General features: G+C 46.0%; 1 protein-coding gene across 4 annotated transcripts in view; it reads left to right on the top strand.

Moving 5' to 3' along the window:
• Positions 1 to 22250, top strand: part of CNTFR (ciliary neurotrophic factor receptor) — a gene marked incomplete at its 3' end in the record, with an annotated part of 319967 nt that overhangs the window by 149813 nt on the left and 147904 nt on the right. For 3 of the 4 annotated variants that reach the window (XM_083354879.1, XM_083354878.1, XM_083354880.1), the window contains exon 1: positions 18342 to 18759. In XM_083354879.1, the coding sequence (XP_083211005.1) occupies positions 18609 to 18759 (151 nt within the window). In that variant the 5' untranslated portion in view covers positions 18342 to 18608. Of the gene's footprint in view, positions 1 to 18341; positions 18760 to 22250 lie in introns of those variants that run through there. The other variant, XM_083354881.1, reaches the window with a different exon arrangement.

Genomic DNA, 22250 nt, shown 5'->3' with positions numbered 1-22250 from the left:
TAAACTCTTTCTCAAAAATAGGAACCTGCAGGTGCAAAAGTGGGTTTGAATTCCAGAATTTGCAATCAATTTGCCAGTTCTAATTTTCAGATACTGTTGCCCAGTGCTGCCTCTTATATTGCTATTTTGATTATATGAATTGCATTTGAGGTTGGCTTATAGATAGCTTTGAATAAAATCAGATTTGTGAATGTAGCTAAATAAATTGGAAAATCCATGTCCCTTAAGAAGTGCCACTCTTTACAAGATTTTTGCAGTGGTCCTTTGGGAGGAAAAATCTTAATCAAAGGCTGAAATGGAAAGCATCAATTAAAATCCATATTGAATATCTTGGTGTTAGATTTTCAGTGGAGCCTTTTGGCCAAATGATCAAAATTATACTTTTTTCACACTTAATGATTGTTGCAGCCTCCCGGTGCTTATATGACTAAAAGTCAGATGCTTGGCAAGTGGCATGCACTTAGGACTGTTGCAGTGTCCTGGGATCATGCGGTCACCATTGGTAACCTGCCCAGCTGGCTTCCAACAAGAAAAGTCAATGGTGCTTGTTTTTGAGAGGCTACTGGACTTTCTTTGAAGACATTTCGCCTCTCATCCAAGAAGATTCTTCAGCTCTGACCGGATGGTGGGGAATGGAAAGATTTATACTCCTTGCAGACAGCTAGTCATTTGCATCCTTTTAGAGAGTCGTTGAGGCCACTTGGAGGTTTGTCTGTGTCCTCGGGGTCACCTGAGCAGAGCAAATGGGTATAGAGCAGGGGTGTCAAACTCAATTTCATTGAGGGCCGCATCAGCATTGTGGTTGCCCTCAGGGGGCCGGGTGGGTATGGCCAGGGTGGGCGTGGCCTACTGGGTGGGCCTGGCTAGAGTGCGTGTGGCCTACTGGCTGGGCGTGGCCAGCTCTACATCATTCGTATCAAGGATGCCTATGGGGGCCTGGGCAGGAGTGGGACAGATCTGAGGGTCTCTGGCAGAAGGAGGGTCTCTGGGCCAGGGCCAAGGCAGTGGGGGCCGTTCCCTCACTGTTTCCAGGATGGCTTCATGGGCCACATGAAACCACTTTGCGGGCCGGATCCAGCCCCCGGGCCTTGTGTTTGACATGTCTGGTATAGAGCCTTCTTGGCTACAGGAAGTTTTCTGCCCTGGGTCCCTTCCCTGTTGAAGACAAGCACAGGCTGTTGGGGATGAGTCTGTGTTGTCTGCATCTCAAACTGAAGCACAAATGGTTCCTGTAGTCTGCGGTGTTTTCTGGAAATCCGTTCATGCTCCTGCACCATTCGAAGGTGCATAGCTAAATGTCTGTGGAGATTCTCAGTCATCCAGGTCATGGTTGTCCCAAAGGTGTTTTGCGTTTTTTTTCCCAGAGGCAACTGGACTTTGTTTTCCTTGAAGACATTTCACTTCTCATCCAAGAAGCTCTTCCATTCTAAACCGAAGAAGCTTCTTGGATGAAAAGCGAAACATTTTCAAGGGGGGAAAAACACAACCCAAGAAAGTCCGGTTGCCTTTTGGGAATAGAATCATTGGGGCATCCATTATGACTTCTGTGGCAGTGCGAAACCTGCCCGCTGGGATGGTGTCCTTTCTGACGTGCCTCTCTCACCCAGGGAAGGACTCCTCCAGCTTTGCTTTCTGTCCTGGACTCAGAGCCAAAGAGAGAGCTTGAGGCACCCTCCCAAGGCCAAAACCCCGAGCAAGAAACGGGGGGCGTTTCAAGCACTTGAGCAAATCCAGACCATTTTGCTCCGTTTCCCAGAATCGCTCCAGCAGTTGAAGTAATTATTGGCCATTAATACTTGGATTAATACCCAGCAGCCCAAGGAGCTTTGTTGACAAGTGATGACATTTTGGAAGAAACACAGCCCTCTTCGATGCTCCCCAGATGTGTTGGACTTCCTCTCCCATAATTCCCAGCCAGCATGGCCTTTGCTTGCCTAGGACATCTGCAAGGGCCCAAACGGACACGTCCTTAAAGCCTCCAAACGCGTCCAGGTTGCCTTGAAGCGAGTTTGTTGAGATAGCTCTGTTGAGCAGCAGCACCTGACTTGGTGGGAAAGAAACCACGAGAGACCCCAGCGGAGAAGACTGTGAGATCAACCTTGGAAAGCGTTCAGCCAACAGTCTGGAAGAGAGCTAGGCATGCGTGCAAGATGGCTGAAGAAAGACCACTCAGTCATAACTTGTACAATGCAAGGCAGCTGTGTGTCCGTCTCTTGCTGGTTTTATTGCATTACTTTCTGCAAGAGACCTGGTTGGTGGGTTCCAAAGGTCCATGGTATCTTCTAGGAGAGAGCCTGGTCCTCCAGCTGTGCATTGCTTCTATCAGGTGTCCACCTGCTCACCCAAAGGTCATCTATCAGATGTCCACCTGCTCATCCAAAGCTCTGATGATATTCCCTAGTTGGGTTATCAAATGTCTGAAAGAAAATGACCAAGCTCAAAGTGCACCAAAGACCCCAAAGTTATCTTCCTGCTCCTCCTCTTCCCCTCCACATAACCCCACCCTTCCAGGACTGATAATGTTCCCTAGTTGGGAATTGAAACATCTTCAAGAAAACCACCAAGTTCAGAGAGCAGCAGGGACCTGTTGTGATTCAGGGTCAGCCTGTGGGTTCGGCAGTTGGGTCGGACGACTCAGAGGAGGAGGAGGGGGGTGTTGAAGAGCTTGCTGATGATGGCCTTGAGGCTCCGCAGAGCCCTCAGCCAGGCCCCTCCCACCTGGTCACGACGGAGACCCAGCTGTATGAGCCTGACAGCGTGGATGAAGATGACCCACAGCTGGCCCTGTTCAAGGACGCCCGACGCAGGAGGCAGTCAATCAGGAGTAAACAGAGGAAGGCAATGGGGCACCTCGGAAGGAGGCAGAGAGAACCCACGCCCTGAACTGTATAAAAGGGGAATGTGTGGGAGGGCTGGTTTGCTGAAGGCAACCTCTTGATTATTTCCTGTTTCATAGCTCCTGTTTCATGGTTGGTGTCTTGTTTTGCTGTTTTATGTTAATAAATTTGGCAGGCTTAATTCCAGCCTCTTGCCGTTTGTAAAGGGGTTGTCCCTGCCTTTTCTGCAGGGCCGGTAGCAGGCTGGTACAGAACAGGACCCCACAGTCATCGTCTTCCTCCTCCTCCTCGTCCTCCTCCTCCTTTCTGCAAGCCCCACTGAGTTCTAGCACTGATGATGTTACATAGTTTGGTCATGAAATATCTGCAAGGAAACAACCAAGTTCAGAGAGCACCAAGGACCCCACAATCGTTGTCCTCCTCCTCTTCCTCCTCCTCCCTCCCTCCCTCCCTTCCAGGACTGATAATGTTGGTTAATGAAACATCTTCAAGAAAACCTCCAAGCTCAGAGACCACCAAGGACCCTCTGATTCTCCTCCTCCTCCTCTCCACAATCTCCTAACACTGTTGATGTCCCCTTGTTGCTTCATAAAATATCTGCAAGAAAACCACCCAGCTCAGAGTACAGCAAGAACCCCACAGTTCAACCTCGAGCTACAAATATTCTCTTCTATTGAAGCCATTTAAATTGTTGCTTTTCTGCATTGCCACGGGGCTCTCTTTCCTGCTACCACCCTTAATTTAACTTTCACCTTTTCAGGCATCCTCTGGTGAGCGAATGGCTTTCTTTTGATTCAACCGGAAATGGCGCATTGGTGGCAGAAATGCTTGACCAATGGGTGGGTTTGGGCTGCAGCTGTCAAGCTTCTCCAGCTTGCCAGCCCATGCCAAACTCAATATTTGGCTCAAAGCCCCACTTTTGACCACCACCCCAACCCACAGAACAGCGCCAAGAATGGGCCGTGTAGGTGTCTTTCTTGCTGATTGTCTATGTTACAAGAATTGCACCAGCCTGTCTGCTTCCCTTTGGGAAACAGCAGATGTGAACCTGAGCATCTGACCTCAAATGTTTTCCCCTCCAAAAGACTCTGAGCTGCAATGTCTCCTAACCTCCATCTTCCTCACCTTCAACTAGTGGTTCCACCACACAACCACAGCTCCCATCATCTAGAAAGTTGATGCAGTTTCAGGGGAGGAGCTGGTGCAGGGATAGGCAAACTTGGCTCTTTTATGACTCGTGGACTTCAGCTCCCAGAATTCCTGAGCCAGCATGGCTCAGCTTGGAAACCCCTCCCTTTCCCCTCAGCGTGGCTGGCTCAGGAATTCTGGGAGTTGAAGTCCATGAGTCATAAAAGAGTCGAGGTTGCCTACCCCTGAGCTGGTGGAAAGAGGACAGGACCACCGGCTCTCTGCAGAGAAGTCAAGATGGTGGCCGCGTCAGGGACTAAGACGGGCCAATCCAAGCTCCTTCTGTTTGTTGCGTCATTATGGCCACCATCTTGAGTTTTCTGAATCGCGCTTTGGCAGGGTTCCAGTACATGTTGTGTAGTAGAGCAGTGTAGTTTTATCTCTGCAACTGGTGAGCATCTGGGTGCTTATCTTCTAGTCCTTGATTTACAACCATTCATTTAGTGACCGAGGGTACAACAGCAGTGGAAAAAGTGACTTATGACCATTTTTTCACCCTTATTATCACTGCAGCATCCCCATGGTTATATATGATCAAAATTCAAACATTTAGCAACCGACTCACATTTATGATGGTCGCAGCGTCCCAGGGTCACGTGATCCCCTTTTGTGACCTTCTCGCAAGCAGTGTCAATGGGGAAGCCAGATCCACCTAAGAACTGCAGTGATTCACTTAGCACAGGGGTCTTCAAACGTGGCCCTTTTATGACTTGTGGACTTCAACTCCCAGAATTCCTCAGCCAACCATGCCTGGCTGAGGAATTCTGGGAGTTGAAGTCCACAAGTCATATAAAAGGGCCAAGTTTGAAGAACCCTGACATAGCACAACTGTGGCGAGAACGGTCATAAAATGGGGCACAAACCACATAACCACTGTCTTGCTGAGCAGTGGACATTTTGGGTTCAATTACGGTCGTACGTCGAGGACCAAATGGAGTTGATCACCCAGGGCTCCAGAGAGGAAATTGTGACTCTTCGTTCTTGAATCTCAACAATACGCAGCTTCTCGTACTGCGATCGAGCTTCTATTTTTAGAACAGTGATCAATTCTGTTCTAGAGCTTTGATAACAAGCAAGCTGTATATGATGAGCTGTATATGATTGGGATATTAAAAACAGCTCTGCTTTTCTGCTTTCTGCTTTCCTTTTTTTTCAGTTTTCTACAACAAATCCTTCAACAGCTTAACCTCACAAGCAAAATGCCCAAACTCACCCAGTGCCTTACGGCCACTCCTAGATCTGCCCCTGTAAACCACTGTTGGATTCTTGGCGTTCTCTGAGCCTGGTTTTCTTTTTGCAGATGCATTGCCAGAACACATCCTCGACTTACGACCTCAGCTGAGCCCAATATTTCCATTGCTAGGCAGGACAATTGTGAAAAAGATGTTGAGACTCTAGAAAGGGTACAGAGAAGAGCAACAAAGATGTTCGGGGGACTGGAGGCTAAAACATATAGGGAACAGTTGCTGGAATTGGGTATGTCTAGTTTAATGAAGAGAAGGGTGAGGGGTGACAGGATAGCAGTGTTCCAATATCTCAGAGGCCGCCACAAAGAAGAGGGAGCCAAGCTATTCCCCAAAGCACCAGAAGGCAGGACAAGAAGCAACGGATGGAAACTAGTCAAGGAGAGAAGCAACCTAGAACTAAGGAGAAACTTCCTGACAGTTAGATCAATTAACCAGTGGAACAACCTGCCTCCAGAAGCTGTGAATGCTCCAACACTGGAAGTTTTTAAGAAGAGACTGGACTTGTGATCATGCAATGACATGATAATGCAATGACATCAAATTGATGACAGATTTAACTCCTCCTTCTAGTTCAGGCTGCTCTTCTCTATCTGTATGTGAATTGGAATAAGTTGGCGTTGTTTTACCTGGTTTTGGGTGCTGTGTTCCAGCCTTTTGCCGGCGTAAAACCCCCTCTGACTGTTTCCCTAGGACTGTTTCTCCAGTACATGGGCTTGCAGTTATGACAGTCACTTTATTCTGAATAGGTTGGGAAGATTATTTTTAAAACAAGCCAGTAAAAGCAATTTAAAGCGCTGCGAATTGACAGGAAGTAAAACATTTAGACATGAGGTGTTTCATTTCTGCTACTTTGCCAAAGCAAGGTGACATTTTCAGTCAAAGCAACGGAGGCGTCAAGAGTTTGGAAAACATTCATTTCCAAGTTGCAGTGGGCCAGGGGGGGTGTTTGGGGGAGGGAGGGTGCCTGGCAAAGACACCTCTTGAACATAGCCGAGTTGGAATATTGTTGGAACATTATGTTCCAAGGGTTGTGAATACAGCAGCCGGTTTTGATTGCCACAAAATAAAAAAGATGTTGAGACTCTGGAAAGAGTGCAGAGAAGAGCAACAAAGATGATTAGGGGACTGGATGCTAAAACATATGAAGAACGGCTGCCGGAATTGGGTATGTCTAGTCTAATGAGGGATGTGGTGGCTCAGTGGGTTAGGACGCTGAACTTGTCGATCAGAAGGTCGGCAGTTTGGCGGGTCAAATCCCGAGTGCTGCATAACAGAGTGAGCGCCTGTTACTCGTCCCAGCTTCTGCCAACCTAGCAGTTCGAAAGCACGTAAAAATGCAGGTAGAAAAATAGGGACCACTACGGTGGGAAGGTAACAGCGTTCCGTGCGCCTTTGGCATCTAGTCATGCTGGCCACATGACCACGGAGTCGTCCTCAGACAAGCGCTGGCTCTTCGGCTTTGAAACGGAGATGAGCACCGGCCCCTAGAGTCGGAAACGACTAGCACGCATGGGCGGGGGAACCTTTACCTTTTACTTTTAGTCTAATGAAGAGAAAGACCAGGGGTGACATGATAGCAGTCTTCCAATATTTGGGGGGCTGCCACAAAGAAGAGGAGGGGGGGTCAATCTATTCTCCAAAGCACGAAGGCAGGACAAGAAGCAACAGGTGGAAACTAATCAAGGAGAGAAGCAACCTGGAATTAAGGAGAAACTTCCTAACAGTGAGGACAATTAACCAGTGGAATGGAAATTGCCTCCAGAAATTGTGGTTGCTCCAACACTGGAGGTTTTTAGGAAGAGACTGGAAAGCCATTTGTCTGGAATGCTCTAGAGATGGATATCAAACTTGATTGCGTCACGTGATGTATCATGCCGTATCACAACATTTTTTGTCTTTGTGGAGCCAGGGTGGGTGTGGCCTGTGCATGACGCATCCGGCCCGCGGGCCACCAGATTGACACCCGTGGTTTAGGGTCTCCTGCTTGAGCAAGGGGGTAGACTAGAAGACCTCCAAGGTTCCTTCCAACCCAGTTATTCTTATTCTGAGTTTTTCTCTTGCCATTCTGCTCATGTGGCTTTTAAATGCATTCTGGAATGGGAGTGTTAAGGGCTGACCAGCCACTTAGAATGAAGTGGGATTTCTTCTTCCATTGGAACAGGTTGCTTTCATCGACACAAATGTCTTTATGGATGAAAGTGTTATAGGCTTTATGGGGGGGTGTAAAAACCCTAACAGGTGTGTGTGATGCCAGGATGCACACTAGCCCTGGTTGTGAATCTCAGTTTTCCAGACACTTAATCCCTTATTCAAGACTTGGCTTGCTCTGCTGGCAATGCACAGGTTTGATTGAGCTAAATAAGTTTCTTTATTGAAGAAAAGGAGGAGGTTTTATCTACCCCAATGATTTATCCCATGCAGGACACAGAAAGCAGGGCTTATGCTCTGAGTTATTCAACCATTTTAAGATGCGTGGACTTCAATCCTCAGAATTCCCCAAGCCAGCTTGCTTTGCCAGCCTTCTGGCTGGGGAATTCTAGGAGTCAAAGTCCATGGGTGTATATTAAAGTGGCCAAGATTAAGAAATATTACGCCAGGGCAGGGATCTTCAAACTTGGCACGCTGGCTGAGGAATTCTGGGAGTTGAAGTCCACAAGTCATAAACGGGCCAAGTTTGAAGACCCCTGTGCTAGGGTTTAAACCAGTGTTTTTCAAATTTGGCCCTTTAAAAAGTGTGGTCTTCAACTCCCAGAATTCCCTAGTCTGGGGAACTCTGGGAGTTGAAGTCCATACATCTTAAAAGGTCCAGGTTTTGGGGAAAAAAAGACTAATTTAAATTCTGGACTCTTCTGTGTTGCCTTTCCAAACCAATGGAGACTTGGTCATTCTCTTATGAGCCTTGGTTGGTCCCTGTTCACAGTTGACATCATGATTCTCGCTGGCCCTGGTTTAGGAATGGTTACTTTCTGCCTTATCATCTTAGCTTCTTTTAACAGGTTAGAAACTGTCCATCTGTCTATTTGATGCATTTAAAGACCATTCTTCCTTAGTATAGACCACAAAGAAGTTTTCACTCAACCTTATAGGGGTTTAGGATCAGCATTGGGACTGGGATGCTGGTCATGTCATCATCCTAGTGGACAATCACTTAAATATGAGCCAGCAGTGTGCTGCAGCTGCCAAAAAAGCAAACACAGTGCTAGGCTGCATTAACAGAGGGATAGAATCACGTGAAGTGTTAATACCACTTTACAATACTGCATCCAGTTTTGGTCACCACGATGTAAAAAAGATGTTGAGACTCTAGAAAGAGTACAGAAAAGAGCAACAAAGATGATTAGGGGACTGGAGGCTAAAACATATAAGGAACAGTTGCTGGAATTGGGTTGTTGTTGTTAGCTGCGAAGTCGTGTCCGACCCATCGCGACCCTATGGACAACATTCCTCCAGGCCTTCCTGTCCTCTACCATCTTCTGGAATTGGGTATGTCTAGTTTAATGAAGAGTAGGACTAGGGGTAACATGATAGCAGTCTTCCAATATCTCTGGGGCTGCCACAAAGAAGAGGCAGTCAACCTATTCTCCAAAGCACCTGAGGGCAGGTCAAGAAGTAATTGATGGAAACTGATCAAGGAGAGAAGCAACCTAGAACTAAGGAGAAACTTCCTGACAGTTAGAACAATTAACCAGTGGAACAACCTGCCTCTAGAAGTGGTAAATACTCCAACACTGGAAGTTTTTAAGAAGAGACTGGACAGCTATTTGTCTGAAATGGTATAGAGTTTCCTGCCTGGGCAAGGGGTTGGACTAGATGACCTCCAAGATCCCTTCCAACTTTGTTGTTGTTGTTGTTGTTGTTTTCCTTATGGCTTCCTCAGAAAGCTGCTACCAGGGTCAACCTCTACAGCTTGTTAGTTTGTTGATTCCTGAAGTTGGCATTTGTCTGGGCATCCAGAGCAGCACCAGTGTCCTCTGAGTGCCAGGACACCCACACAACTTCACTAGTTGCCCCTCTGCAATTTGAGTCATAAGGAGAAGGGATGAACCATAAGATGTCTGTGGAGATTCTCAGTCATCCACGTCATAGTTATCTGAAAGGTGCTTTTTCATGAGGCAACTGGACTTTCTTGTTTTTCTTTGATGATGTTTTGTTTCTCATCCAGGAAGCTTCTTCAGCTCTGATTGGAATGGTAAGGAATGGAAGAATTTATACTCCTTGCAGACAGCTGGTCATTTGCATTCCTAGAGAATCATTGAGGCACATGGAGGGTCACCTGAGTGGTGCAAATGGGTGTGGAGTCTTCTTGGAACTGCTGAAAGGACTGTGTTGTAGACTGGAGATAGATGTCGTATCTCTCCCCCTCTGTTGAGAGAGGGCTGTTCAACTTTGAGGTAGATGGCCTCTTTGACCCCTCTTTCAAACCAGCAGTCCTCTCTGTCCAAAATGTGGACTTTGCTGTCTTCGAAAGAGCGGCCTTTGTCTTTTAAATGCAGAAGGACTGCTGAATCTTATCCTGATGGGATTGTTCTCCTATGTTGTACCATTTCTTTGTGAAGTGGTTGTTTTGTTTCCCCAATGTACAGATCTCCACATGGCTCACTGTACTGTCCTATACACTGTTGCTCAGTTTGTGTCTGAGTGTTTTATCCTTGGAGTAGACAAACTGCTGCCTTAGTGTATTCTTGGATTTGAAATGTGCACTTCCTTTCATTCCCCACCATCCAGTCAGATCTGAAGAAGCTTCTTGGATAAGAAGCGAAACATCTTCAAAGACAAAGAAGAAAGCCCAGTTGCCTCTTGAGAAAAGCACCTTTTGTTTGTCCCAAAGGTGTTTTTCTTCCCCCCCCCAAAAGGCAACTAGACTTTCTTGGTCTTTTCTTTGAAGATGTTTTGCTTCGCATCCAAGAAGCTTCTTCACTTCTTCAAAACTGAAGAAGCTTCCTGGATGAGAAGAAAAATACTTTCAAAGAAAAGACCCAAGAGAGTCCAGTTGGTGGGTATCCCTGGTGGTCTTCATTTTCTAGGTCAGGGCTTTTCAACCGGTGGTACGTGTACCACTGGTGGTACGCGAGCACATGGCTGGTGGTACGCTGCAGGAACCTACCAGGCCGCGCGAAGAGCGCAGGTGCAGAGTGAGGCCCTGACCTCCCCTGGGACTCATTGTGCAGCAACCATGTTGTCCTTCCAAAAAAACCAAGCGCGAGCCTGAAGGGAACAGAGCCATCCACTCCATCGGCAGGTAGGTGTTTGCGTCCACTTGCGTCCATCTTCTTTTCCTTCCCCCACCCTGCGAGCTTGCGATACCCCTCACAGCCCTCACATTGCCTCCCTCCCGGGGCTCAAGAGATTTCCCCCTCACCTCTTCCCGATGCAAAGGGGAAAGCAAAGTGGCCAGATGGCACGTGCCCTCCCCGAGGATTCATCCTGCTGCAGCAGGTGGGAATCGACACCCACGTTTGTTTTCCTGATGCGCACCATGGCAGGCAAAGCCATCAGAATGTGGGTGTGGAGGGAAAAAAGCACCCAACTCCCCCCCCTCCCACTGTTGGCAACTCCGTACAGCTGGCCCTGACCTCCAGCGACTGGAGCCCATTGGCAGAGGTCAGGGCTGGCCGTACAGAATCGCCAGCTGATCCGTATGGCCAGCCCCGACCTCCGCAAGAGGGAGATTGCCAGGAGCACGAATCGGCACGTGCTGAGAAATGCCGATCTCACACTGCTGCAATCTCCCTCACTCGGTTTCAGCTTGCCTTGCTGCAAGAGAAAGCAAGCTGAAACGGAGCGAAGGAGATTGCCAGGAATGCGAATTGGCTGATCTCGCGCTGCTGCAACCTCCCTTGCTCCATTTAAGCTTGCCTTGCTGTAAGAGAAAGCAAGCAGAAACGGAGCGAGGGAGATTGCCAGGAATGCGAATCGGCTGATCTCGTGCTGCTGCAATCTCCCTCAATCGGTTTCAGCATGCTTTCTTTTTTGTACAGTTGTGTTTTTGTCCAGATGTACATGTGGGTTTTTCCCCCCTATTTTATTGTTTCCTGTCTTCAGATGTAAGCTCCCCCAGAGTCATCTGGCTGTTGATTGGCCTCCAAGTCTAACAAAATAAATAATAATCCATCAGGTCTGAAGTGACAAAGATGGCCCATTCCGAATAAGATCCCAAGTTGCTTGCAGTCTTTGGTATTAAAAACAAAGTCTTGAACTTGGTCCTGGGGTGTTTAATTCCTGGAGAATTAAATATTGAAGACTATGTGTTAGTTATTTGGAAGAATTCTGGAATAAGGAGTTGAAATACCTCATCTTAACAACTCAGGATTAAGGGATATGTTTGTGACATTAAGAAAAGATTTAAAAAAGGTTTGTTTTCATCTTCATTGGACACCTGGAAGAATAAATGTAGGATGGTTTGACTTTCAACTTCATGACAGTATGTTTGAAGCTTTTTGCCATAAAATGTTGCTGGCTCACTATCCTCCTGTTTTCATTTAATATTCCTAAATTGATTAATACAGTATAGTTTTGAGGGACAGTAATATGGTTTAGAGATGCAAATCCAATTCTGAATTGTATACTTAAAATTTGGAATCTAACAGTCTGTGAAAAACTATTGATCTATTGAGCCAGCATGGTGGTGGGGGGATTACTGTGTAAAAACCATGCCGAACTGATTTACAATCCGGGATCAATGACGCGTGTTCAGTTTCTGCATAATCAAAAGGCTGATCAATGCTATTCTGGCTGGTCAAGGTTTAATGCAGATTTAAAAACTCCACTGTTTGCTAGGTTCCTGTCCTTCTCTTTCTTCCTTTTTTTTCTTCTTGTTTTTATTTTTATGCATCCTGTTTTCTTTGCACTTTATTCAAGTCATAGGAATTTACCGTATATTTAAAAACAGAAAGGAATTAGCTTGTTATTTGGCAGCCAATACAGATGATGGAAAGATGGTCCTGACCAGGTGTCTCCCTTAGCAACCAGGATACTACACTCTGCATCAATTGAAGGTCTGAGAAAAACTGCAAGGACAACTCTAAGAACATAGATAGAACATCGAATAGTATAGGGGTGTCAAACTGCCAGCCCGCAGGCTGGACGTGTCATGTCGAAACAACACCCACCCCAGCTCCAGCAATGGGGGGAAAGTCATGATACATCGCGACACATCTCTGTCAATGTTTTTGCATTGACAACAGATGGAAATGTAGCCATTTTCCTCCTTTTCCTTTTAGTGTTAGATGATGCTGGGGAGGGGGGATGTGAATGAGAGTCCAGGTAGACATAACAACACTGAGCCTAGCATGAGAATCAAGGTTGTTGAAATCAGAGATGATAAAGAATTGGGCTGGAGAGCTGGAGAGGAAGCCGGCGCTTCAAGCTAATTGGGGAATGTGATTTATGACGGTAAATTGAAGGAGGGAATTGTGTTTTGATACTATGTGCCCAGGGGAGGGGAATTCAGTTTTTGGCTTCGATTATGTAAGTGCCGATATTATGCTATTCGAATAAAAGATTCTTTAAGGTAAACAATGCCTCGAGGTTCTTTTGAAGAGTTTCTGTCGGAACCTTGACAGCCACATGACGTGGCAAGTTTGACACCCCTGGAATAGTAGGACTGAAGGGACCTTGGAGGTCTTCTAGTCCAAACTCCTACTCAAGCAGGAGACACTCTTCTATTCCAGACAAATGGTTGTTCCAATCTTTTCTTGAAAACCTCTTGTGATGGAGCATCCACAACTTCTGAAGACAACCCATTCCAATGATGAATCATTTTCACTGCTGGGAATTTTCTCCTCAGCTTTAGATTGGCTGGATCTCCTTTTACTCATCCCAGCTTCTGCCAACCTAGCAGTTTGAAAGCATGTAAAAATGCAAGTAGAAAAATAGGGACCACTACGGTGAGAAGGTAACAGCGTTCCGTGCGCCTCTGGCGTCTAGTCATGCCGGCCACATGACCACGGAGACGTCCTCGGACAAGCGCTGGCTCTTCGGCTTTGAAACGGAGATGAGCACCGGCCCCTAGAGTCAGAAACGACTAGCATGCATGTGTGAGGGAACCTTTACCTTTACCTCTTTGACAAGTTTCCATCCATTAGTTCTTGTCTTGCCTTCAGATGCTTTACTACTGTATGAGTGTGAGACTGCCAGTGTGTGAACTGTACTGTAGTACTTCAGCTGTCTCTGCCTGTTTCCTCTCCTGTGATTTTATGGCAACTTGCAGCAATAACTTCAGCAAAGCTACAAAAAACTGCTCAGAACATCTTACATTTTAAGGAGGTACCTGGTTGATACCTAGGATGCTGGCAGCAAACCATGTCAACCATTAGAGCCAGTCAATTTGAATGTTCAGTTGTCTGAGGTTCATGTTTAAAATAATAATAATAATAATAATAATAATAATAATAATAATAATAATAATAATAATAATAATAATTGCCTTGGGTGCAATCCCAAAACAACTGGAGCAGCCCTTAAACACCATTGGCACTGAAAAATTCACCATTAGTCATTTGCAAAAGGCAGCCTTACTAGGAACTGCTTCCATCCTGTGACGATATCTGTAATACCATCAAACATCCACATCTGCCTATCCCAGGTCCTTGGTAAGGACTCAATAGGTAGACAAAAATGCCAAATCCAGTCTGAACATCTGGCTGACTGTGCGATTAATAATAATAATAATGATGATGATGATGATGATGATGATGATGATGATGATGATGATGATGTTGGAAGGGACCTTGGAGGTCATCTAGTCCAACCCCCTGCTCAGGCAGGAAACCCTATACCAGTGATGGCGAACCTTTTAGAGACTGAGTGCCCAAACTGCAACCCAAAACCCACTTATGTATCATCGGGTGCCGGATGGGCATGGCCCATTGGGTGGGTATGGCCCATTGGGTGCATGTGGCCCATTGGGTGTGTGTGGCTGCAGTGGTAATGTCAGACTGGGTGGGACTAAAAAGTTCAATCAATTCCAACTTTGTGAGATCTTTTTTTTCCTGTGAGAAGTTGAAATTGATTGATTGAACCTTTTTTCTTTTTTCTTTTTTTTTGCACATGGCGGTGGAGGCCTAAAGCAGAAAGGTTTTATAAAGCCCAGCTGAAGGCCTAGGACTGGGGCAACAGCGCACGTGCCCACAGAGAGGGCTCTGCGTGCCCTATACCATTTCAGACAAATGGCTGTCCAGTCTCTTCTTAAAAACTTCCAGTGTTGGAGCATTCACCACTTCTGGAGGCAGTTTGTTCCACTGGTTAATTGTTCTAACTGTCAGGAAGTTTCTCCTTAGTTCTAGGTTGCTTCTCTCCTTGATTAATTTCCATCTTGTCCTTCTTTTCATTAAACTAGGCATACCCAATTCCAGCAACCGTTCCTTGTATGTTTTCGCCTCCAGTCCCCTGATCATCTTTGTTGCTCTTCTCTGTACTCTTTCTAGAGTCTCAACATCTTTTTTACATCATGGTGACCAAAACTGGATGCAGTATTCCAAGTGTGGCCTTACCAAGGCCTTGTAAAGTGGTATTAACACTTCACCTGATCTTGATTTCTATCCCTCTGTTAATGCAGCTTAGCACTGTATTGGCTTTTTTGGCAGCTGCAGCACATTGTCTTGCCTTCTGGTACATTGGACAATAAATTGACAGCTTCTTCTTTTCAGCCCCCCAAATATTGGAACACTGCTATCATGTCACCCCTAGTCTTTCTTTTCTCTAGACTAGACATACCCATTTCCTGCAACCCTTCTTCATATGCTTTAGCCTCCAGTCCCCCAATCATCTTTGTTGCTCTTCTCTTTCCAGAGTCTCAACTTCTTTTTGATATCGTGGCGAACAAAATTGGATGCAATATTTTGGATTCAATATTTCCAAGGGGATTAATGAAGCCTCTCTCTAAAATGCTTCATGACCAACCACACACACAGTGCTTTCATCTAGACATTAAACAGCACTGCAGACAAAAGAGCACATTGCCTGGCTTTCACTGTGGATTCCAAAGTGATCAGTGAGGTCCAAAACTTCAAGTGCTTTATTGCACTTTTCAGATGTTGCATTTTTTTTACAAGACCCACCACCAGCCAGAAGATTACAACTTGCCGAAAGCTCAGATTAGTATCTTTTAGCAATAAAGTGTTTTTTTAATTAAGATATGTTCATCTTTTACATGTAATACTATTGCACCTTTTGTAGACTAGAGGACAGCGAAAACATAACTTTCATATTTCAGTCAAAAATCAAAAGTGGCCAGGATGGTGTGATTGGCGTTGGTCTAGTTTTTGTGCATGCTGTATGTATGTGTGTATACACATACAAAACAAGCATGATTGGCTGGAGAATTCTGGAAGTTGAAATCCTCAAGTCTTAAAGTAGCCATGGTTGGACACTCTTGATCTAAGCTTTCATCTTCCCCATTCCCCTTTGAGCACTGTAGCTAAGGAGAAGTTGAGTCAGTCAATCAAAAAAAAAACCCTCTTTCAATAATGCAGAGATCCACCCCCTCATTTCTGCTCCAGGCTCCTGCTTATCCAGATGTTTCTTTGATTTAGGTCTCTCAATCAAATCCCCAGTAGATAATGAACAGCTGCCCAGTCTTCATGTGGACCCAGGTCCTGTTTTATTTACTATAAGAATATCATCCACTACCCATATCCCTGTGAAGATGAGGCTTAAAAAGAGATGGATTGTGTCTCTTGCAACTTGCCGTCCAAAAATGTCACAGAAGGAGCAGAGTTATCAGAACAGAACAGAACAGAACAACAGAGTTGGAAGGGACCTTGGAGGTCTTCTAGTCCAACCCCCTGCTCAAGCAGGAGACCCTATATACCATTCCAGAAAAAAGGACTGTCCAGTCTCTTCTTGAAAACCTCCAGTGTTGGAGCACGCACAACTTCTGGAGGCAAGTAGTTCCACTGGTTAATTGTCCTCACTGCCAGGAAGTTTCTTCTGTGGTCTTACTAAGGCATTATAAAGTGGTACTAACATCATGACTGAATGTAGGAAGGGTGCTGTCATGGAGGATATGATAGTGTCTCCTTGTGTTCTTTTTTTGGGAAGATCAGGTGATGGTTTTGAAACATGTTCCGTATGGGGTGTTGATGATGTGAAGCAGGGTGAATACCAAGGGAATAAAAAAATTATTTTCTGCTGCCTGGATGCCAAAAATAGGAGGAAAATATGGTAATGACATGGTTCTGGAATTGCAAGGTGGGTTTTTGGAGGTGTTACAAATAATTGTGGGCCTCATGATGCACAGTTTTAGAATGTGAGAACCAAACCATTATGTGATGTGATTTATGGCCCTTTGGGTGGACCTAGTGCAGGGGTAGGCAACCTTGGCTCTTTTATGACTCATGGACCTCAACTCCCAGAATTCCTGAGCCAGCATGGGGAAACTATGGCCTCCTTGATGACTTGTGGACTTCAACTCCCAGAATTCCTGAGCCAGCATGGGCGAACTATGGCCCCCTTGATGACTTATGGACTTCAACTCTCAGAATTCCTGAGCCAGCATGCCTGGCTCAGGAATTCTGTGAGTTGAAGTCCACGAGTCATAAAAGAGCCAAGGTTGCCTACCCCTGACCTAGTGTGTTAGGGAACCACAGAGTTGTGTCTGCTTTGAATCATGGGAGGGGGAAAGAGACAGCACACATGACAGTTGAGCAAATGTTGTGAATTATTACACTTGCCTCAGACATACAATCTGGTGATATCTTTGAAGGCTGATAGAAAAGAACAGCCTTATGGTGTCTCGATTTGCACACACTGTGTTGGTGCTTGGTGGATTCCTTGTCCATTTCAACAGTTGGATTTAACCTTGAAAGCCCTCAATTTTATCTCCAGGAGATGTACCTCCTCTAGCAAGAACCAACCATCTGGGCTGTTCTTCTCAATTGAAGATCTTGGGGTTCATTCTATAAGAGAAATGAGGTTGGTGGGGCCCTAGAAGTGAAGTGGGACCCCCATCTTATGGAAGAGGTTCCTCTAGACTAGTGTTCCTCAACATTGGTCACTTTAAGATGGGTGAACTTCAACTCCCAGAATTCCCCAGCCAGGCTTGCTGGCTGGGACATTCTGGGAGTTGAGGTCCATCCCTCTTAAAGTGGCCGACGTTGAGAAACACTGCTCTAAAAGGCAGACTGACCCAACTCTTGTTCTATATGGTGAAGAAGGGATTATTTTGGGGGCTTGAGGCTGATGTTGCCCAGGGTTGAGTGGGCACCTGTAGTTACTACCGTTTTATATTCATCACCTTTAGGTGTATGGCTTCTTCTTGATTTATACTATTTTGTTTCTGTGTTTTATTATTATGAGCCCCTGTGTGTTGCAAGATCTGGCAGGAGGCCGAGAACATGATTCATGTCATTTGTGTACCAATTTAACGATGCATGGCATCACACTCTGGATTGTACCAGGTGCCTAGGATTAGAATTTAGCCCCTTATGTGAGTCAAGATACACAACTGCCCCTTCAGGACTTTTTGGTCTGCAACTCTAAAGGTCTGGCACCTATGGTGTCACGGCAGCTGCCTTCTGGATCACCGTCTCACACAGAGAGAGAGATCTGGATGGTCAAGATCATGTTGAGACACCAAACCTCGTTGCTCCTGAGGCATTTGGACGGGGTTGTTAGGTGATCCTTGTTGGTTCAACCTGTTGCTTGGTTCTTGTTTCATATTGATTGCCAGATGAATGATCTCTCTGGAGCCCTGACACAGGGTTCATTGATTGATACTGATTATAATTTTGTTTTTAATTAGAGCTGTTTTCTGATTTTAATTTCTTATTATCTGCCCCAAGTCACCATAGTGAGATGGGATGGAGGAAGGAAGGAAGGAAGGAAGGAAGGAAGGAAGGAAGGATAGAGGAGGAGGGAAAGGAAAGGAAGGAAGACAGGATGGAGGGGATAAAGAAGGATGATGGGAGTGAGGGAAGAGAAGGAAGGAAGGAAGGAAGGAAGGAAGGAAGGAAGGAAGGAAGGAAGGAAGGAAGGAAGGAAGGAAGGATAGAGGGGGAAAGAAGGGAAAGGAAGGAAGACAGGATGGAGGGGAAAAAAGGATGATGGGAGTGAGGGAAGAGAAGGAAGGAAAGAAGGAAGGAAGGAAGGAAGGAAGGAAGGAAGGAAGGAAGGAAGGAAGGAAGGAAGGAAGGAAGGAAATAAGTTGCAGTATCTTTCCTATCGGCCCACCTGGCTGGGAGCTGAGGTGCCATCCTGCTGGGCTGGGGGGGATTCTCTGCTCCTGCTTTTTTCTCCAAGGACTGGAATCCTTCTTGCCAATTATGAAAAGAGGAAGAAGACCCATCTTCCTTTGCTTAGCCCTTCCCTCTTGCTCCGTGGGTCACATCTACCCCAAATGTGTTTGTCGTACCCCCTCTTTCCTGCTCCACTGATCCTTGCCTTCTGTGTCTCTTTGTGTCCCCAGATGGCTTCCCCCGTGCCCACAGCCTGCTGTGTGGTGTTCACCGCTATGGTGGCAGTCTACGCCCAGAAGCATAGCCAGCAAGGTGAGTGGTCACTGCCTCCTCCTCCTCCTCCTCTTCCTCCTCTCTCCCTCCACCCCAAAAAAGAGGCATCTCTGTTTCTTGGTCTTTGGGGTGTTGGGTTGTTTGGCCACTTCTGTTTAAAGGGTGGGGGTGGAGAGAACATGGGCACAGGGGTTTTGCAAAGTGTCCGGGCAGTGATGAGGTGCCCAGACAATTGGTTCCTCTGGGTCCAGAGACAATGAACCCTCTAATAAATGAAGGACTTTTAAGCTTTATTAGTAGCTCAAGCAAGCAGAGTTAAAAACAGGCCTTAAAAAATATAGCCTAAATCTTGCAAAGGCTGCCAGGAGCTCCTTAATGACAGCCCAAGGGTGTTCCACATTGTAGATACTCCCCCTAGTTATGTCCACTCATCTGAAGACTGCTCAGAGTTATGACAGTGCTGAAAAAGTGGACTTATGACCAGTCCTCACACTTACGACCAGCACAGTATTTCCCCACGATCATGTGATCAAATTTTGGGTGCTTTTTAGATCGTTGCATTGTCCTGGGCTATCAGCGACCTTCCTAGCAGGGTTTTGTCAAGCAACGGGGAATCTGGATTCACTTAACAACTCTGTGTTCACTTAGCAATCATAGCGATTCACTTAATGACTGCAGTACAAAAGGTTGCAAAATCGGGCACGATTTACTTAATGACCACTTAGCATAGAATGTAGTCATAAGTTGAGGTCTATTTATACCCAGTGCTAGGTTCTGTGCAGAAGGTCCCAACAATCAGCGACAATCACAGTTTTTAGCAAAAGCTGGCTCCAGGACCTCATGGCCCTGCTATATAGTTGGGAGACCGCAAGATTTTTTTTCTTCGCAATAACAACCATCTTCCGCATGGCCACCACACCAGGTGATGCCACAGGTGCATGGTGGGGGTGGGGGTGACAGATGCTTCCTCCTCCTCCCCCCCCCTCATCTTTCCAGGCATCTGCTGCAGAAAATTGACAGGGGGAAATGATGTTTCTTGGGGTTATTTTTATTTATGGTACAGCCCCGGGCTGAAGATAACAAATTAGCGAGGCTGGGTCGATTGGTGTAAATAACTGTCCCCAACTATTTATTGAAGCCTGCTCTATTGCTGCAATTTTTACCACGTTTTATTTAATGTGTCATTCAGCATTGTCGTAACTCTTACAATCAGCTTTGGCGGAAGGAATTAAAAGGAGCAGCTGCAACAGGGTCTCTCTCTCTCTCTCACACACACACACACACACACACACACCACACACACACACTCATTCTCTCTCTCTCATTCTTTCTCTCACACACAGACGTATTCTCTTTCTCTCTCTGTCTCTCCTTTTCTCACACATACACATATTCTCTCTCATTCTCTCTCTTTCTCTTTCTCTCTTACACACACTTTCTTTTTCTCTCTCATTCTTTCTCACACACACACACATTCTCATTCCCTCTCTCTCTCTCTTTTTCTCTCTCTTACACACACACAGAGAGAGAGAGAGAGAGAGACCCAATTCCTGCAACCGTTCTTCATATGTTTCAGCCTCCAATCCCCTAATCATCTTTGTTGCTCCGCATTCTTTCTAGAGTCTCTTGGAAGATAATCTAGGTATGGACCCCCTTTAACACGCCCCCCCTCCAACAGAGCTGAAGTGGTTTTGCAATCCCAGCAGCAAATAATTTGAACTTTCATAATCCCCAGCCAAAAGCAGATCTAGTACCTATTAGCCTTCTTGAGCAAAATGGAAAGCAGGTGACTGACAGGTTCATTTCTCCCCTGGGTTTTGGGTCTTCTTTGGGGGTGTGGGGTGGGTATCTTTCTAGGTCAGGGGTAGGCAACCTTGGTTCTTTTATGACTCGTGGACTTCAACTGCCAGAATTCCTGAGCCAGCTATGCTGAAGGGAAAAGAGCCTTGGTGGAGCAGTGGGCTAATGCCTTCTTAAGTAACACCAGCTGCCTGCAATTAGTGCAGGTTCGAGTCCCACCAGGCTCAAGGTTGACTCAGCCTTCCATCCTTCCGAGGTAGGTAAAATGAGGACCCAGATTGTTGGGGGCAATTAAGCTGACTTTGTAATAATGCCGCTTGGGGTGTGTGTGTGTGAAAGCCCTAATAAGCAGGCATATACATAGGATGAAGGCTACTGCTAAGCACATTGTGCTTTAGATTGTAAGCCGCCCTGAGTCTTCAGAGAAGAAGAATGGGATTTTTTTTTAAAAAAGGAGAGGTTTCCAAGCTGAGCCATACTGGCTCAGGAATTCTGGGAGTTGAAGTCCACGAGTCATGAAGGAGCCATAGTTCCCCCATGCTGGCTCAGGAATTCTGGGAGTTGAAGTCCACGAGTCATGAAGGAGCCATAGTTCCCCCGTGCTGGCTCAGGAATTCTGGGAGTTGAAGTCCACGAGTCATAAAAGAGCCAAGGTTGCCTACCCCTGTTCTAGGTCTTTCTCTCACTCCTTGCATTTTCTGCTTATTAGGATCTTCTCTCTGTAATTGAGCCGCCCCCTCCCTCCCCCCAGAAACCATGCCTTCTACTATGTCAGTTGATCTCTCCATTTTCAAAAGAGTAATTCTCCGTTATTGATCAAAACCTTGACTGAATTAACTCATGTTTAAATAATAATTAGGTTTGCTCCCCTGAGAGCAGAGAGGAAGGAGATAAACCCCTTCAGAAATGAATAACCTTGTTGGGGCCACTTGCCCAGGCTGATAGATTGATGGTGTCCATGCTTGTCCTGCCCCCGTGGCTTAGTAATCAATTACAGATAGTCCTTGGCTTACAACAGCTCGTTTATTGACTGTTTGAAGTTACAACGGGACTGACAAAAGTGACTTGTGATCCTTTTTCACACTTACGACCGTTGCAGCATCCCCACAGTCTCGGGATCAAAATTCAGATGTATCATTTCAGACAAATGGCTGTCTAATCTTTTCTTGAAAAACCTCCCATGATGGAGCACCCTCAACTTCTGGAGGCAAGTTGATGCATTGATTAAATTTTTCGTACATCGGGAAATTTCTCCATGGTTTTAGGATGGATTTCTCTTTAACTGAATAACAGAGTGACAGAGTTGGAAGGGATCTTGGGGGTCTTCTAGTAACTAGTCCATCCCCCGCTTAAGCAGGAGATCCAATGCCATTTCAGACAAATGGCTGTCCCATCTTTTCTTGAAAACCTCCAGTCATGGAGCACCCACAATTTCTGGAGGCAAGCCGTTCCACTCATTAATTGTTCTGTCATGAAATTTCTCCTTAGTTTTAGGTTGCCTTGGTCAATTTCCATCCATTGCTTCTTGTCCTCCCTTCAGGTGCTTTGGAGAATAGGTTGACACCATCTGTTCTGTGATAGCCCTTCAAGTATTTTGCTCCCATCCAAGATTATCAGGTCCTGAACAGGTTTCCTCCTGCAGGTTTCTCCTCAGTAGTCCGGTTCATCTGTTCCTCGGCATCGTCAAGCTCTCCTCCATTTGATGCTCTCTCTTCAGAAGCTGGAATGTT

Source organism: Vipera ursinii (genome assembly GCF_947247035.1).
Source record: "Vipera ursinii genome assembly, chromosome: 2".
Classification (NCBI taxonomy): Eukaryota; Metazoa; Chordata; class Lepidosauria; order Squamata; family Viperidae; genus Vipera; species Vipera ursinii.
The sequence above is the reverse complement of the archived record's forward strand: the minus strand, read 5'-3'. Positions and strand labels throughout refer to the sequence as shown.